General features: G+C 36.3%; 2 protein-coding genes across 4 annotated transcripts; one reads left to right on the forward strand and one right to left on the reverse strand.

The window, feature by feature from the left end:
• Positions 1–204: 204 nt before the first annotated feature.
• On the reverse strand, positions 205–12,365 carry ArgRS (arginine--tRNA ligase-like protein). Of its 3 annotated transcripts, none has more exons than XM_019046129.2 (11): positions 12,251–12,365; positions 11,174–11,385; positions 10,285–10,537; positions 9,136–9,449; positions 8,314–8,418; positions 7,437–7,621; positions 6,335–6,503; positions 4,498–4,658; positions 3,053–3,214; positions 1,281–1,422; positions 205–438 (listed from the first exon to the last, which is right to left on the reverse strand). In XM_019046129.2, the coding sequence occupies exons 2-11, from the start codon at positions 11,349–11,351 to the stop codon at positions 329–331; spliced, it is 1,779 nt and encodes a 592-aa protein (XP_018901674.2). In that variant the 5' UTR covers positions 11,352–11,385; positions 12,251–12,365; the 3' UTR covers positions 205–328. The 3 variants fall into 3 exon arrangements, with proteins under 3 accessions (XP_018901674.2, XP_018901675.2, XP_018901672.2); XM_019046130.2 differs by lacking the exon at positions 12,251–12,365 and adding an exon at positions 12,037–12,219; XM_019046127.2 differs by lacking the exon at positions 12,251–12,365 and adding an exon at positions 12,031–12,219.
• A 274-nt stretch (positions 12,366–12,639) lies between these two features.
• Positions 12,640–17,124, forward strand: Sce (E3 ubiquitin-protein ligase Sce). Its single transcript, XM_019046131.2, has 2 exons — positions 12,640–13,729; positions 14,787–17,124. Exons 1-2 carry the CDS (start codon positions 12,847–12,849, stop codon positions 14,996–14,998), a joined length of 1,095 nt encoding a protein of 364 aa, XP_018901676.2. The 5' UTR covers positions 12,640–12,846; the 3' UTR covers positions 14,999–17,124.
• The last annotated feature ends 141 nt before the right edge of the window (positions 17,125–17,265 follow it).

Raw genomic sequence — 17,265 nt, forward strand, 5'->3', positions numbered from 1 at the left:
GGGAAAGAAAGAGAGCCATAAGCAGTGAGCATTAGACGTTCGTCTGACCTGATAAATTAACTATATCTGGCGTGCATAAGCAGCAAATATTGGCTGCACATTGCTTGGAAACAACTAATGTGCAGCTCCTTGTGCATCAGAGCTTCTCCTGTGCGTGGCTAGCCTGAGGATGATCTAAGACTTGAAAGAAACAATACAAATGAATCGAGTTCAAAACTGAATTCAATTTATTTTTGGTCTAAATAAATAAGGAGATGCTTGAGATGAGGCTTGATGAAGAGGAGGTGAAACTAGCTGCTCAATAATTCATTGAAAGTAAATCTCCATTTCACATCTTGGAAACGGTTTTTAAACCTAAAAGATGGAAACATTTAGACATGACTTGAGCTGTCGCCTCACACAAAAGGATACGATTGGTATGTACAACTTTAATTTCACCTGAAACAAGCAAGAAAACAATAAATTCAGTTTGGCAAAAATGGTAAAAATACAAAGACTGCATCTATCGATCATATTTCCTCCATACGAAACTTCGAGTGCCTTTTTTGTTGGTTATGATTTTGGATATATTTATGGTCAATTTGAAAAATAGCTCAAATATTTAGAAAGTCATTAATGCTCTACACCTGTGCGTAATAATTAAAAACAGTTGATCTTTAAATCCCTTGACATTTTTAAAAAATTAGGATTGGAAAAAAATTTCAGAAAACTTTTAAAAAAAAATTGAACAATTGTCAAGTTGCACAATCCTAGCAATGCAAGATAGACTTGTGTCCATCTATAAATTTGTTGTTTAAGCGGGACCCTTTTTCCAGCAGTTATCCAAATGAAATAATCAAGTTAAAGAATGCTTTATGTCAAAGAAAACTAGTTCAAGGTCCTAAAAGTTAAGGCAGTATGACAAACAAAGTTCTGAACAAATAAATCGAAAGTAACAGGCCCAGTAAAGATAGATGTGATTAGGTAGCCTTGATTTTATACAAATTCCTGATAATCATCAAATTTGTTTGATGAAAAATTATTTGTATTGTACAGCCTAAGAAACCACAAACTTTTTAATTTCAAGGTGAAATAAAATCAAAAAGTGAATTTTCATGGTTCAGTATACATCTTCTTTTTTATCTGGACTGGAAGCATATAAAGTCTACAAAAGCTACCAGGTTATCAACAGTATTACTCGAGTCTAGATTTTTTTTTTTTTTTTGCATTGCTGTTAATGTACTGCAAAAAGGGTAGAAAAAAAATGTAAAAAGATTGGGAAGAAAGATAACCATGATTACCGGTAGAATCCTTTTCGATGCAATAACATTTGTCATAGAACTCAGTAAAACAACAGGCAACATCGTATAAATATTCACAGAGGTGGTGAGGGCAAAGGTCATCATTAATAGTATCTATGACTTCATAGAACTTCAGTAAAATCTGCAAAAAACAAAAATTAAACTTCGGTCAAAAAAAAAATTGAACAGGTCCTGGCAAGGCTGTAGATTTACCTTGAAAATACTTTTGGTTTTTTTTTAACCTCTTCCCGGAAAAAAAATTTGATTTTAAAAGCTCAAAGTGGTCATGAGTTCTAAGGAACACCATATAAAGTCATGAGAAAATTTAGCCTGCAAAAAACCCCTTGGTTTTACATGCACAATCTTTTGACATCAGCTGAATTGACTTGGTTTTCTTCCTAGAAACACACACTTCCGATTCCAAAAACTTATAGACCCTGGCATCCAAGGTTGATGATGGCTCATGGGTCAATGGAATTTGTCCTTTTTCCTTTTTAAGAACATTCAATTTTCAACTTTGATAAACGGAAAAGGCAGCAATCCAAAAACTCATGAGTCATGCTAGACATTACCCTGAATGAATTTTTGGGCTGAAAATTTTAATAAAAGGAACTTTTTTTCTCCCATGAGGGGGGAGGGGGTCTATTTACATTATTAATAAAAAATAACTTTGCTTATGGACACAGTCTATTTGTGGTTAACAGCATTCATATGGCCTTACATGGTATGACCTGTATGAAATGTTGCAGGTCAGCTGGATTTTTTGGAAAAATAATGGGGAATCATAGAGTACGTAGAGGCGTAATATAGGGAAGTGAGCTGGAGTTATGTTTTGGTCCATGAGTGCAGAGCTCAGTGAGCGCCGAGATTCCTTTTCGATCTAAAATAGCGATGCATAATAAGTAATAATTCATAATCTCATTGTTCAGATCTGATAGCTGGGTACCCGTGAATTGAAAACAATCGATAGTTTATCAAAATGGTGACCCGGAACCCCAAAGGAGTCATGGAATTTGGTGACAGGAAAATGCTTAAAAGTAGCACCAGCTCTTCCATTCCTATTACGACTCTATGAACTCTACGTAGGCAATAGAAACAGTAATGAGGACATTTTAAAATCAGTACCAGCAATAACCACGGAAACATTGTGTTCCATTTTTTTTTTGAAGATGGAAGTGACAGGAATGTCTCACAACACAGTATGTGGCCATAAAAAGGTAACAGGGTATACTGGCCACAAATATTTTGCATTAAAGAGAAAAATTATTTTGTTGATAGTGAGTTTTAATGTCATAAGACCCTCCCCCCTTCCCCTCAAACAGAAAAAACAGATCCTGCTTGATCTATAATCGTTATTGGCAATAAATACCAAGGCTTGTGCTCTTCTCAGTACAGATAGTAAATTTATTTAGGGGCTGGTGCCAACAAGAAAATGCTACAAACAGAAAAAAACAGCTGACAGTAAGTTGGGTTAATCAACTTCAAAGTTGTTGCGACTGGTGTGCAACTTGTTGGTATTACTTAATGATTTTTATCAAAGTTAATAACTTATTATAGCAATTCTAAATTTTAGTTAGACGCTAGTTCATTTTTATTATTAACAATAATATACCTCTTTTTGGTTTTCACACTGAAGACTACACATTAAATTTACCCAACTCACAAATGTATAGGTCATAGTTTTGAAAATGCTAAATCTTGTCTACTTGCAAGGTTTGGCCATGAGAATTATGAAAGCCAAGACCAAACTAAGGAATGCTAAAAATAGGTACCTTCGCTAATTTCCACTCTTTTTCATGTTCGACAGCAACTGCTGTAGTTTCAATGGCTGACTTCAACTGTTCTGGGGTCATTTTGGCATTACGGGCTATTGAACGAATCCTGGTGTATGCGTACAAGAGATAGACAGCAGTGTTACCTTTGTCATCCAACATCTAGAGAAGAAGCAGAAAAGAAAACAATGGGTACCTCGTGTAAGTCACAATATCAGGTATCGATGGTTACAGATTGTAGAGTGGCAAAAAAGAACAAGATACGCCTCAAAATCACATTCCCAGGCCCAGCAGGAATTGAAGGGTTAAATTCAATGATGCCATTTTGGCAGTAAACAACTTTTCCAATTCCTTGAATTCTGAGGAATAACTTTACAAAATTTTATTATTATACTTTTAAGTTGAGCGAGATACTCATGGAAAGGAAACCTCGTCATTTTGGGATCCAACCAGCCTGATCTATGAATCCTAATTTGCTGCGCCAAATTTTGATTCATAGTATCTATTTCACTCCTCTCCTCTCCCTATGAATCCAGAAATTTATACATATTTCTTAACTTGCTTTCTCTATGACTTTCAATTTGTGAACAAAAGTTTACTTAGTCTTCCGATTGTTTTTTTTCTTCTTCCTTTCTTATATTCTATATTTCCCATTTTTTGTTTGATAACGTGTCATTTTAAAGTTTCAAGCAGAATTTTTTTGGCAAAATAACGATTAAGAATCAGCACTCTTCGACTAAGTGTCAGTCTATGCGAACTGGGCTCTTACCTATTATTTTAACATTCATATACTTCCTATTTCTTAGATGTAATTTTCATCAAGCAACTTCAACTTAAGGAACTTGCAACTTTGTGGACATAAAGCAATACTACTTTTATTGTATAATATTCGTAAATATAGACATTTTTCTTTGAAAAAAAAAAACCATATTTTTCAAACTAAAAATTCATATTAACAACAATTACCTTCAGACACAGATTATTGTTCAATTTGGCTAAAATTTGGCACAGGGTCTTCCATGATCTAGTGGATCAAGTTTAGCATAAAAGAACAAAAAAATTTGACATCAATCGAATTGGGCCATCTTATTGGCCTAACAGGACAGCCGACAAGCTGTCATCGCAGTTTGAGAAACTCGATTTGACAAGTTTCCCAAAATATACTCTCAAAAATGCGCAAATTTCTAACACAAATTGTAGATTAAGTATAAATCTTTTACTTTCTCAATGAGCTCGTCATGATTTTTGAGCCACTTTTCTTCTTGCTTTAGCTGAAGTTTGCCACATACCCATTGAATCATTTTAGACCTCAAAGGATGACCCTTCAAAACACATTTAAAATTTTAACGTTAGCTTAAATGCATGACTTTCATCCCCCTTCAATTTTACTGCAGCAAAAATTGTTTGAACCTTGGGTTAGGAAATAGGAGGATCAGAAATAATACCTTATCAAAGGAGAACACATATTCATGAACTCGGTTATGTGATAGATCTGCATATTTGATGCATCCATAAGCTACTGCAGTTTTGGCTATGTCGAATTCTTCTGGGGTCATGTCGTCTCGCCTTCCCTTCTCTTCTAATTTGGCTTCGGCACGCTTGATTCCTGTACACATAAATTATAATCCAATAAATATTTGTCACTTGAAACAATTCTGGCTTCTGACTGGTTCTAAAGCTTGTAACTTTTCGACCGATCAAAAGACTATAAGGTCATATGATTTTCGAACCGGAAGGTAAGATGCATTTGCTATGGAATACAAAATTGGAGTAATTTTGAAAAAAGAAAAAAAAAACTTTCGTCATTCCGCGGGCAAGTTGTTTTTTTTTTTTTTTAGCACTAAAAAGGGTAAGATGCAGTCCAAGATTCTTTCTCATCAAAATAAAAATGCAATTTCTCCATTACGTTTTCAGATTTCTTGCACATAAGATGTACCGTCACCTCAATGAAGCTCTCACATACGTGAAAAATTTGAGATTTAAGTACTTCTTTAATTTCGTGAGAAACACTATAATGCCACTGGTTTCCTCTGGCATCAGTTTCAAAGCTCAAAAAAAGCTTTCAAAGTTGAGGCAGTAGTGGAGAGGATATCCCTTGCTACCCAAAGAGTCCACCTCTATGTCAAGACAAACCCTTTATGCAAAGATAGGGAGTAAATACAATAGCATGGTTGCTGTGATTTCAGTTTTGGAGTCCTCAAACAAAGTGGCAACCCTAATAATATATTTGCTCTCTAATAGAGGTGAACTCTCAAAGTAGGTAGCATGGGATATCCCCTCCATTATAGCCTCAATTTAGAGAGCTTTTTCTGAGCTTTGGAGTTTATTTCAGAGAAAACCAGGGACAATATTGCGTTTCTTGCAAAATTTTACATAGAAAGCAGTATTCAGAATGCAAATTCCTGACATATGCAAGAGCTCCATTCTGTGGATGGAAATTTCTACTGATACAAAGGACAGAAATAGATTCACTAACCACCCTGCTTGTGCCAACCAGCTCCTTCTACTCAGTGAGCTCTTTTTTAAAATGTCAGGGTAAGCAGGTTATAGTGCCAATCTCAGTGAAACTACACAAAACAAAAGCAAAATTGAAGTTGGGACAGGGGCATAACTCCAAATATTTTGCAGTTATTCTACCTTTATCTCATCCCTACAAATAAAACATGAGCCCAGTTGAGTGAACCCAGAACTATAGTCTAGGCAAACAGATTGGACCGAGTAAAAATTCGGGGATTTTCTGGCGAACTGAGAATTACAACCTCGGATCCTGGCGCAGACCCGCTGGGTCTACGCCAAGCTTATCGAGATTTTGTTTCCATCATGTCCAGACAGAGCCTTTATCTGGAGGTCCAACCTTTGTCATCGTGGTCTACTGGTAGACAAAAATTGCCAACCATTTTTTTTTTTAATTGTTTGTGAATTTTCCCTTCATTTCACCGGATTCAGATTCAGCTTGCAATACTGATAAAAAATATATATAATTGAAGATAATGGTAAGTTATTGTATCACAAATCATGTTGGAGGAATACACGATCTGGACACAATGGGAGTAATACCTCGGTGAGCTCCGTGCGGATCCAGAGGCTCCATACCAGGATCATAGGTCTCAATTCTTTGTTCGCCCCAAAATGCCCAAATTTTTTTTACTCAGTCTAATCTGTTTGCTCAGACTACAAGTGGGTACATGTAAGAGTAAAATGTACCCACAAATTTAGGTAGGGCATCCCCCGTTCTAGGCGATTAGTTGATAAAAACGGGAAGAATCAAAGAAAATACTCTACCTTCATCTAGAAGATCTATGAGACGAACTGATTCTCCAGACCGGGTTTTAAATTTCTTCTTATCTTCTCCTAGGACTGCCCCGAAACCAACATGATCGAATCGTACTTTGGATGGATCATAATAGCCTATTTTTTCAGCACAGCTTTTCAGTAGCATGAAATGAGTTTCCTAAAAAATTTAAATAGCAAAGACTTTCAGGTATAGTTTCTTAAATTATTGATTTCAGCTTGATATTTCATGACATGAAGATGTCCAAAATAGATCGAAAACTGAGTACGTGGATTGTGCAGTTGCTACATAAAGAGATGATAATATGGAGCAAATTCCCATTTCAAAGAATTCCTCAAACAATTAAAAGGCTTTGGTGCCATCTGGCTTTTGAACCTTCAAAATGCACCCAAATTTTGTACAGCTTTCTTTCACTTGGTATTAAAGATGTCAAGTCCAGATTAATTTGGAGAAGTTAATAACAAACGCAGATTTTATTTTTTCTGAATCAGCTCAACCTCTTACATAGAAGTAGACATATTTACGCACCGCTTTCCTCTCACTAGGTACATACCGCTGCCAAAACGGAAATGCTAAAGAGGACAAATGTTGAACAAAATCCATCCTGCGGATTTCTCTTTTCCATGAAAGGCCAAAAGAGACCACGGATTTATCATCTAGAATTTCTTTTTCTCCAATTTTCAAATTCTCTTGGTTTTCCTTGTATTTTCCCTGCGGTGTTCGCAGAAAATGACTCTCTACTAAAATGCATCCACCGCAGAGGTGTAACTTAACCACTCTACCAAGACTCTGGTCACTGGTGACTTCAAAGGTTACATTCAGCTAGTAAATATCTTTGCCAACTTCACTGCCTCTTGTTACCATTCTACATTGGAGTGGTTACACACAACACAAATGGACCAAACCTGCAGAGTTTGAAAAAGCGTAAATTTCAGGGTTAACATTAAATCCCTGGTTTTTCCTGTTTTCCCGGTAGTAGAAACCCTGATCAAGGGCTGATAAACAAAATAATTGATGAAGGTTACAAAAAATTGAGAGAAAGCATTCTTGTGAATAGCAATGGAGGCTTAAAAATGCAACAAGTAAACTTACCTGGCCTTGATCGGTTACATAAATGATCCGCTCAGCCTTTTCCTCCTCTATTCTTTGTTTTAGAGCTGCTAGATCTGATGTGTCATATGTGAATCCTCCGTCAGATTTGATCACTATCATTGGTATTGTTATTGATTTGTTTAGACCCCACAGCACATACCTGCCGTCATCTTCTTCCAAGATCCCTGTATAGTATTCATAGGAAGAAAAACAAAGTAGACATAGATTAAAAGATACGGCGAATCATTCTGCATGAGAATCATTCTAGCGGAGTATCAATCTTTCTGTAAAAATAAATTAATTTTAGAGAACTTCAACAAAAAGCAAACACTGAGCGCATTTTTGCTCTTTAGAACAAATAAACAATTTTGAATAATCTTCTTCTTGTGGTTTGCAATGGATTCCTTTCAAACAAAATGTTGCAATAATCTTGTATCTTCAGTGTTGTTACTTCCGTGCTTTTTGAATACTTCCAAATCTCTCTCAAGTAGTATTTTTTCTAGATTTTCAAACTTTCATTAAGTCTGGTGGAGCCCCTTAATGGTTAATTCACAGGTAAAATAAAGGAAAACTTAATTCAAAATTAAAACAAAATCAACTAGTATTGTAAATGTAAAAGTCAGTTACTGAAAAGCAGGCGACCAAAAGAAATTATTCCTTCGTTTCAAGTAATGGATTTTTTTTTTGGAGGGGCAAGGATTTCTAAAGGACAGGAAGACGAAGAGAGAAATTAAAGTAAGGTTAGCACTGGGATGGACACTTTGAAAAAAGGTTTCTTCCCTTTTTCTAAATCCAACAAAGTCCAGACGCCTAGAAAATAGGAGAAGCTGATGTGCAGTCAAGCTGAAGAAGGATTATGTGAACGGAGAGTAATTACCATCATCTTTTAATTGTTTGGCCAACTTTTCCATGCGAGTCTGGTAGAAAGATTCACCGCGTTCGATTAGCTTTATGTCTAGCCTGTCGTAAATTTTTTGAAATTCTGAAAATGGAAAAAACTATGAGTTTTGCTGGTTTACAAACAAATAGGAGATACTTAAAGAACGGAGATCGAGAGTACAAGTGAAATATGTTATGGGAGCGATTCCATGTCACATCAACTAAAATTTCTGATTTTTTGAACTTATACACAGTAAAAAACATTTTCACTATTTCAAATATATTGGTTTTCATCAATTTATTTAGACAGTTTTGATCTATTTGATGATTTAGCACCCAGATACAAGCACCAGACCAGAATTCAATAATTTTTTGATACATTGTAATTATACATTGATGTATGTTTTTCAGAGATATTGGGGTTTTACTGGTATTCACATTTCCTGACCGCTTGTGCCTCCTTTTGAAATATTTTATCTAGTTTCTCCTAGGGTTCATATATTTTTGTCAAAAGGAGTCATGAAATAAGTGTCTTGCGTCCCATTTTCTTGTATAATTAAGATTACTTCTGCATAAATATTAGTAGCTTTCTTTGTGATAACTTTGACTGTCTCCCTCAGGTCATAGAATGCATTTTCCATTGACTTCATCATTCTCCGTGTTAAAAAATAGGCATGATGCACTATTTCTCATTGACATCTTTTATTGTTCTATTTGAAACCTCTCTCTCCAGAGATACTATCATTTTAATTTATCACAAATCTTTTTTCTGAACATACTGAACTAAAGAGAGTTACACTGTGAGAAATCTTCCTCTAACCTTTTCTAGAGACATCACAGATTAGTTGCCAAGCCTTGGTAGATTCAGGCTCGAAACTTTGAAGCTTCACTACGCAGCTATAGGCTCGTTTCTTGAACTCAGGATCCTCATCAAACCGCTGCTTGGATTCTTTATAAAATGCCTGGAGATCGGCAATGGGTGGAGACACTGTCACGTAGTCAGGAAAACGATCTTGAAGATGTGCAATTAGCATTCCAAATTGTGTGCCCCAATCACCAATATGATTTATCCTCAGAACATCATGGCCTAAATATTCGAAGAGACGGGCTATACTTTCTCCAATGATAGTTGAACTAGAAACAGGGAAACATTACAAGTGATATAAGAGGAGGATAAAAGTAGTTTTTAGTGACACAGTAGTTTTCAGTGTTAATGACACAGGGACGCCATTTGAGGGGGCACAGGCCGGGTATTTGCGCGGCCCAGCCTTGGGCTTCTAAGTCTGGCTCGGGAAAACCGCTCGCCTGCTTTTTCCAAAGTGAGAAATTGAGCCAAAAAAAACCTTGTCTTTTTTATGCCTGATCCTGCAATAATCTGAAATGGTGCCCCTATACTGACAATAAAGAGAAGAGGAGAAACAAATAATTCCACATCCCACAATGCAACTGGCACCTAACGTTTCCAACAGAAAAAGCTTTTTATTCTTGGAAAGGTGAGGAGACACACTGGAACTCAGTCTCACATTTGTTGATAACGAATGAAGCACACAGCAAATGGACTAAATTTTGCAATAAGGAACTAAAATTTTTGGCTCATGCTTAAAAGCACCTATCTCTATCGAGAAACTAGCGGCACATAGGTACTTGTTTTAAAAATGAGCCTGGAATTGTAGTTCCTAATTGCAAATTGTAGGACTACATTTTGCAATTAGAGACTACAATACCTGGATCATCCGTAAAAACACTAATACACGTAGGGAAACTATTAGTACATACGATGTTTCTAAACTGAGCCAGAAGTAATAGTTCCTAATTGTATAGTGTGGTTGGAATGGTTATTGACCCCTCCTCCCTCTCCTTGCTTCCACAGGGAGCTCCCATTGGTCAATTGGAAAGAGGCAAAATTAAGACCATTTAGGAATTCAAATAAAGATGGGAATGATATTTGGAACGGAGTCGAAATACTCACCGAAGATGACCAACATGCATCTCTTTCGCAATATTTGGAGCAGAGAAATCGACGATGATCTTTTGCTTGGCCTCATTTTTTGGAGGTTCGACATCCTTAATAAGGAGCTCCTTCACAGAACTGGCCACCCATGTTTCACTGAGCCAAATGTTGATAAAACCTGGGCCTGCAACTTCTGTTTTCTTGATGATATTGTTGTTAGCTATTTTTTCGATGATTTTTAGGGCAACATCTCTGGGATTCGTTTTAATGCCTGAAAAGAAGATACCGGAAATTTAATCGGAGTGTGTATGTTAAATACAATTTGTAGCTTATAAAAATTACTTTTTTTGCTGCAGTACTGGATCAGGATAAACATAAAAATGTGATCAGAAAATTTTGAATTATTCATTGGCTTTGAAATGTGGAGATCAAAGACACTAAAGGTAAATAAATGATGGAAAGTAACATTAAACAGTAGCATTTAAACACTCATTAGCTGGCAGAAATATTGTAACATCACATTAATATCTCGACTGATCGTCACCGACCAGGAATAAAGGATGGACAAATCCTCTGAATGATAACAGTTCACACATACTCGCAGTTCCACACACATCTCCAAGAGAAAACATGGGTATAAATGTCACTGAAAAAGTCACTTTTCAGAACACTGGCACGTAAAAAGTTTTATTTCAAAATATCATCGTGCTCTGAATGTTGAAAGGAACATCATACTTGTCTGGTAACGAAAAACTTTAGCCAATGCCAAATTTCTTGGTATTCCGTGTGCAATCATTTCTCTTGCTGAAGTATATCAAGAAAGGACTTTAAATTGAGCTGCTAGACCATCTTATCTATTTTTCATTTGAATTTACTTATTACAACTTGTTACTTATTACATACAAACCTTCAGTTTTCAATTGAGCGTTGATTGATAGAGCTGAGTTGCACTGGTAATCAGATGGGAATTTCCCTGACGAAGGAGCTATGACAATAAGTGGGTCTTTGATACTTGGAAAGGCATCCTTCACAGCACTTGAAAATAATGTCCCGAGGTTTTTCCTAATGTTGAGTCCTGCATCCATGATGATAACTAACGGAACAATGTAAGTCCAATATCTAGAGGGAAAAAATTTTGAATCAATTTCCCACTCCAGGATTTATGAAGGTACAGAGAGGAGAAAATTTGCTCGATACAAAAGAGCTACGTTAAATTTGTGTATAGTAAAGAGTGACTTCTCATGGGCAGTTTTTTAGTTTATGAGGATAAAAAAAATTGAAGGGATGGTGAGTCAAAAAACAGTGTTGTAAAAAATTCAAGAGGGACTCACTTGAATCTGTGCAGAAATTTGTAATTTTTAAAATGAGGTATGCACGCTAGAAGTGCAATAAATTCAAAAGGTCATTGATAGTATTACATACATAGTTTGTACCTATGTTGTTAGGATTGTAAATAGACATGTGGCAGTAGATCCAGGTGGCTGAGCTTTAGAAACAGTGAAATAGTTGTCATTATAGCTGTGTGCACAGTAATGACATTGTGGCATTCAGTATTCTGACGAGAAGCTTTAGATAATAGAAGTCCCATTCCTTTGATATTACTCTCATAATTACTCAAACCGTGTGAGTTGCAGACTTCATGAGGCGCTCCGCTCCGTCAAACAACATTTTTGTTCCAAGAATAATAAAGCAAACTAAAGCACAGCTATAAGCAAAAAGAAAGAGATGAAGAAAGAAAAGATAAATATGAAGAAAAACACTCACAGAGACCTATGAATTCAATGTTTTAAGGACTTGAAGATGGGCAAGTGGCTTACTCCGAACATCATTGCAAAAGAAAGTTGGAGCGAAATTAGAGGAAAGCATAGGAGGAAGTGAGGCAAAGTAGAGCCACGAGTAGAACCCCACATCATTGAGAGAGTTTGAAAGAGAAATAAGTGGAGAATAGGAATTGTTATCAAATTAAAAAACTGAAAAATATTACCATCCGATAAGCACGGTATCACAAAAATGTAAACACACAGCGCCACCGCCACGCTCCATGTGGTGGTAGTGGCAACGTTGCCAAACATCATTCAACGTACTCAACAGGACAGTTACCAACTTTCCAAAATCATGCTATCATTACACTGACTACAGGCAGAATTTAAGACATGCTTCTACTGCATCAAAAATGCACATTTTGTCAATATTCAGTGCGACAGCAACTATTTAGTCTAAATTCAACATCCTAAATTGAATTTGTTTTGCTAGTAACAGTTACTGGCAATTGATCGAACAACATTTTCCCCTCAGTGTAATTCTTTTGGAGCTTTCTCAGTTTTGAAAGTTGACCAACTTTGAAATCTATCGATCTTAGCGCCCTCTGCTTTTACAAAATGTAAACACATGAGTAAAAAGTAAGCAAAGTTTCGTGGTGGTGCAAAACAATTGCAAAAACATGTAGTTTTGACTGATAACAGTCTCTTTCTCCAAAGTTGAACGAATTCAATGAAGAACTTAGTAAGTCGGTATCTTAAATATTGCATGACTACAGTGACTCAAAGTTTCTGACGTGCTTATAAGTCGCGACGTCTCATAATGGCTTCAACAGAGCCGGTTGGATTAAGCAAGTCCTGGGAACTTTCGATGTACGAGCTACATCGTACACCACAAGAGGCAATAACTGATAACACCGAAATCGCAGTATCACCCCGCAGTTTACACAGTGAACTCATGTGTCCAATTTGTCTAGACATGTTGAAGAAAACAATGACAACAAAGGAATGTTTACATAGATTTTGTTCCGACTGCATCATCACAGCTCTAAGATCAGGCAACAAAGAGTGCCCTACTTGTCGTAAAAAACTCGTTTCAAAACGGTCTTTAAGGCCTGATCCCAATTTTGACCTGTTAATCTCTAAAATCTACCCGAGTCGAGATGAATATGAAGCACATCAGGTCCGAGTTCTGGAGAAATTGAACAAAAGCCACAGCCAAGCTGCACTTGTGAACTCAATAACCGAGGGAATCAAACTTCAAACACAGAATAGGCTACAAAGATTGAAAAAGAATGCCAATGATCCGGACACCACACAAAATGAACCACAAGTTCCTCCGAGTCTACAGAATGAGTCAGCAGGAGAGCGTCTATCGTCCTCTTTCTCAGTCGTCAATGAGAACTCTCAGTCCTCATGCTCCTCGCAATTGTCGAAAGATAATGTGAGTGCTTTCAACTCCAAATTCCTGAGAAACTCTAAATCCATGACAAATTCTGAAATCGACTCAACAGAATCTAGTATGGACACTTTTGGTGGCAATGACTCTATGATGGAAGGTGAGACATCTACCGAAGTTGCAATCGTCAATGAGATTGAGCTAGTTTTCAAACCGCATCCACTGGAAATGGTAGAGGATGACGTCCTCATCAAAGCTCTCAGAGGGAACTCAATACGCTACATAAAAACCACAGCAAATGCTACAGGTACTTACTTATTTAGCATACCATCTTCCTCATTGAAGATATGACTTGCAGCAGGTAATTAGGCAGTTGTCAACTTGCTGTTCGCCAGCAACTGCATTCCCATCGTGCTTTAGTGACAATCACTGCCAATAGCATCATTGACCATGGGTGAAGTTGCCATCATGCGCAGATACACAAGGTCTTGTTCATGCAAGCGAAGTTTGGACAAACAAGTTCCACAAACAGGGGGTTCTAGGAAAGAGGAAGTGGTAATTTATGACAAGTTCTTGGAACAAGTTCACCAACAGTTCCTCGAACTACATTTAAGTGGACAAGGCCTAAATCTGTCTATTGCACATGACTGTCAGAAGTGAACAAACTGCTAACTAATTTTAAACAAGTTCAAAGTACCTTTTCTTCACACAGCAGTATGAATTAAGGTAAAAAATACAGATCTCGATTTCGATGTGAAAAATCTTTGTCATTGTTTTATCATTGGAAAAGAGGAATAAACCTCATAGTTCAAACTTTTCAAAGAACGTGCTGCATAGTTTGAGTAAGGAATCAGTCAAAATCTCAAGGAATGAAGTTAATCAGGTTCTTAATAGAAATGTAAAATTTGCAATGTCAGAAATTGAGATGTGTGTTTTTAGATTCTATCGTGAATGAGGAATTTTTATTGAAGATACTAGCCAACTCTTAAGCTAAACCTGTGGGAAGCTCACCCAGGCACTTACACAGGAAGTAGTGAGCTCCAGCCAATGGTGGAGTTAGTCTAGATTTATGTATATAAACTGCAGAAAGGAAAAAAAAATCTGCCCAAATTATTGAGTAGACTCTAAAGTAAGAATCAAGTTTAATCACTCCAAATTTGCTTGAATTTGTAAGATACTTGCAGCTTTCTTTTCTACAAAAGATGAACATCTGTCAGGGAGCTGTCATAACTGTATCAAATATTTACATGACAAGAAAAGGTAGAGAAACATGGTTTAAATCTTGACCAAATCATCATAGCCGTATCCTAGACTTTTGCAAGCAGAGATTAATTTTGATGTCCTTAATACTTTTTGTGTTTCAGTGGATCATTTGAGCAAATATCTGGCTATGCGTTTAACATTAGACCTTGGTGCAGAGTTACCTGACCGGACCCTTAACTTCTGTATTTATATTTCTCCTACGCCAAATAACTTCATTATTCTTAGTGGTAATCAAACCTTAAGGCAAGTCAATGATAAATTTTGGAAAGTTAATAAGCCTCTTGAAATGTATTATTCTTGGAAGAAAACTTAGTTTTTCCTAAAGATATCCGCTAGGTATTTCATTCTCTGTAAGATACAGTTTACATGTACTTTTGACTGTGAGGTAGTTGATGCGACTAGTAGCTGCCCTGTCTGTTAGCCCTAACAAGCCTCCAAGAGTACACAATCTACTTTATCTTGTTTCATAATGTGCCATAACAAAATGAGTTTAATTGATTGAATACGGTTTTGATGAATCCACATGTATTTTTAATGAGCTATGAATGTTGCTGTTGTAAGGGGATTGAAGTCACGTTGGCACATCTAAAAATGAAATTATGAGGACAGAGAAAAATTATGAATGAAATTATGAGATGAATTATGAGGGCAGAGAAATCTTTTTGTATTTTGGTCTGATGATCAATAATTTTGAACTTTGAAATTAAAGTGAAACCATAAAAATTAAGTGTGAAAATTTGCACTGAGAAAAATGTCAGTAATTTGATAGATGGATAGTATTTCCATACCATTACGCCAAGACCAGTTGAAATAATATTTCTCTCAAGGGCTCAACTGCCAAAATTTTCAAGTTCCAAAGAAAATGAGAAAAATTGTGCTATTTGGCTTGCGCTCAACCTTTTGAGCCGAAGAAACGTTTTTGTCTGAAAAATACCTGCTACTTATAATTGGACTCATAAGATTAAATGCACACCAATGACACAGTTTTTTCTGTCTTTCTTGAAACTTGGATTTTGATGCTTAAGCCCTTAAGTAAAATATGCCCAGGTGTTTTATCGGAGTTAATGTAGTCTTGATTAATGACATGTTTGTTGTATTGGCCCACTGATTTTGAAACCCCTGCCCACAAAGCCATTTACTTTTGCTGTAGATTGTGTATATTTGTGCCATGAAGAAGATCCTAAACTCAAACTTGCCACCGCAGTGCCAATTTTCAAGAATTTTTACTTTTCATGGTTTCAAAGATGAATGGCAAATTGAGGAATTTTGGTAGGGTCAATATCTTTTCAAAACACTTCTAAATATAAGGATTTCAGTGAAATGTTTCAACATTTCAGAGAAGAATAGAAATTCATAAATATCTACAGGGTGCTCATTGCGGACTTTTGCTCTAATTTATTTTCAAATACCTAAGTGTTTAGCTAAAATGAAAAAGGGATGAAGGATATTTGCTTTAAATCATCTGCTACAGTTCAATTTTCTCTTTGTCTTGCAAGACAAATAATCATTGCATTTGAGTATTATCATTACTTTGAATTAGTGCTTCTGTATTCAGAAGTTTATCTTAAATAGGGTCTCAAAATACTACGGAACGTTCAAAAATGTCCAAAATATACTTTCTCATAATATCCAAAATCTACTTAATGAGCTGTGTCAGTCACACACATTAGCGATCACTTACCCGCAACACTTACTAGGACTCATTTTTTTCTTCAGTAAATGAATTTAACTTTACATGGGCCTTTTAATTTTGTTTTAATTACTGGGTCCGGATGAGGCGCAAAAGTTAAGAGAAGCCAGTTTTTTAGCTGAACAGCAAATCTAAAATGAAACTCTGTGCTTTTGGTGGTTTCTCTCCCATTTGCATACGAGGTGAGGGCACACTAAAACTTCTTCCTCCATTTCAACCTTTTTCTTTCCTATTCAAAGACAAATATCTCTATTTGCCATCCAAGGGCTGCTATTAAATGTCAAAAGTGATGAACCTAACTGGAAGCTAATAATAGGACGCCCCTAGCGGCCTAGGAAGATTGAAAGCAGGAAAAAAATTATTTTTTTTGAAATCTGCTCCCTTTCCATGACCATGGGCTGCAGGCCATGTAGCCCATGTCTACATTCATGATCTGTCCAGAAAAAAAAAACTCAATTTCATATTCACATTTCCAATTTATTTTCACGAATAATACATTGGTTTTGAAAAAGAGAAAAAAAAGGGCTCCCTAACTTTCTAGTTAGAGAGGACTAAGACAGACAATAAAAATGGGGATGGAAAATTTGGATGAATTGTATCCTTGCAGTGTATGGCAAAGTTACGTATACATTTGTGCAGATTGAGGACCACAGTCATACAGAGAATCTAGAGAGATTGTGGAAGGAAACGTCTTATTCATTGTTACAGTATTAAAAATGTTTTTCCTTAAATAAACTTTGAAAAGCTAAGTACAGAATGTATTTTTTCCTAAGTTGCCACAAGATATCCCATGAGGGAATGAAGAGAATTTTTTTCTATTGTAAGTGAAGGGCAGGGCTGCCAGAACGTGTACTTTCGGTACACACGTGTACTATCGATTTTCGTTTTGG

This window comes from Bemisia tabaci, chromosome 4 (assembly GCF_918797505.1).
Source record: "Bemisia tabaci chromosome 4, PGI_BMITA_v3".
In the NCBI taxonomy this organism is placed as follows: Eukaryota; Metazoa; Arthropoda; class Insecta; order Hemiptera; family Aleyrodidae; genus Bemisia; species Bemisia tabaci.

Excerpts from the sequence above, each read along its gene's own strand:
- ArgRS (XM_019046129.2), bottom strand. The coding sequence starts at position 11,351 with ATGGATGCAGGACTCAACATTAGGAAAAACCTCGGGACATTATTTTCA. Across the intron at positions 10,538-11,173 it reads CGCTCAATTGAAAACTGAAG|GCATTAAAACGAATCCCAGA; the intron begins GTTTGTATGTAA and ends TCTTCTTTTCAG. Across the intron at positions 3,215-4,497 it reads ATGTGTTCTCCTTTGATAAG|ATGTTGGATGACAAAGGTAA; the intron begins GTATTATTTCTG and ends CTTCTTCTCTAG.
- Sce (XM_019046131.2), top strand. The coding sequence starts at position 12,847 with ATGGCTTCAACAGAGCCGGTTGGATTAAGCAAGTCCTGGGAACTTTCG. Across the intron at positions 13,730-14,786 it reads AACCACAGCAAATGCTACAG|TGGATCATTTGAGCAAATAT; the intron begins GTACTTACTTAT and ends TTTGTGTTTCAG.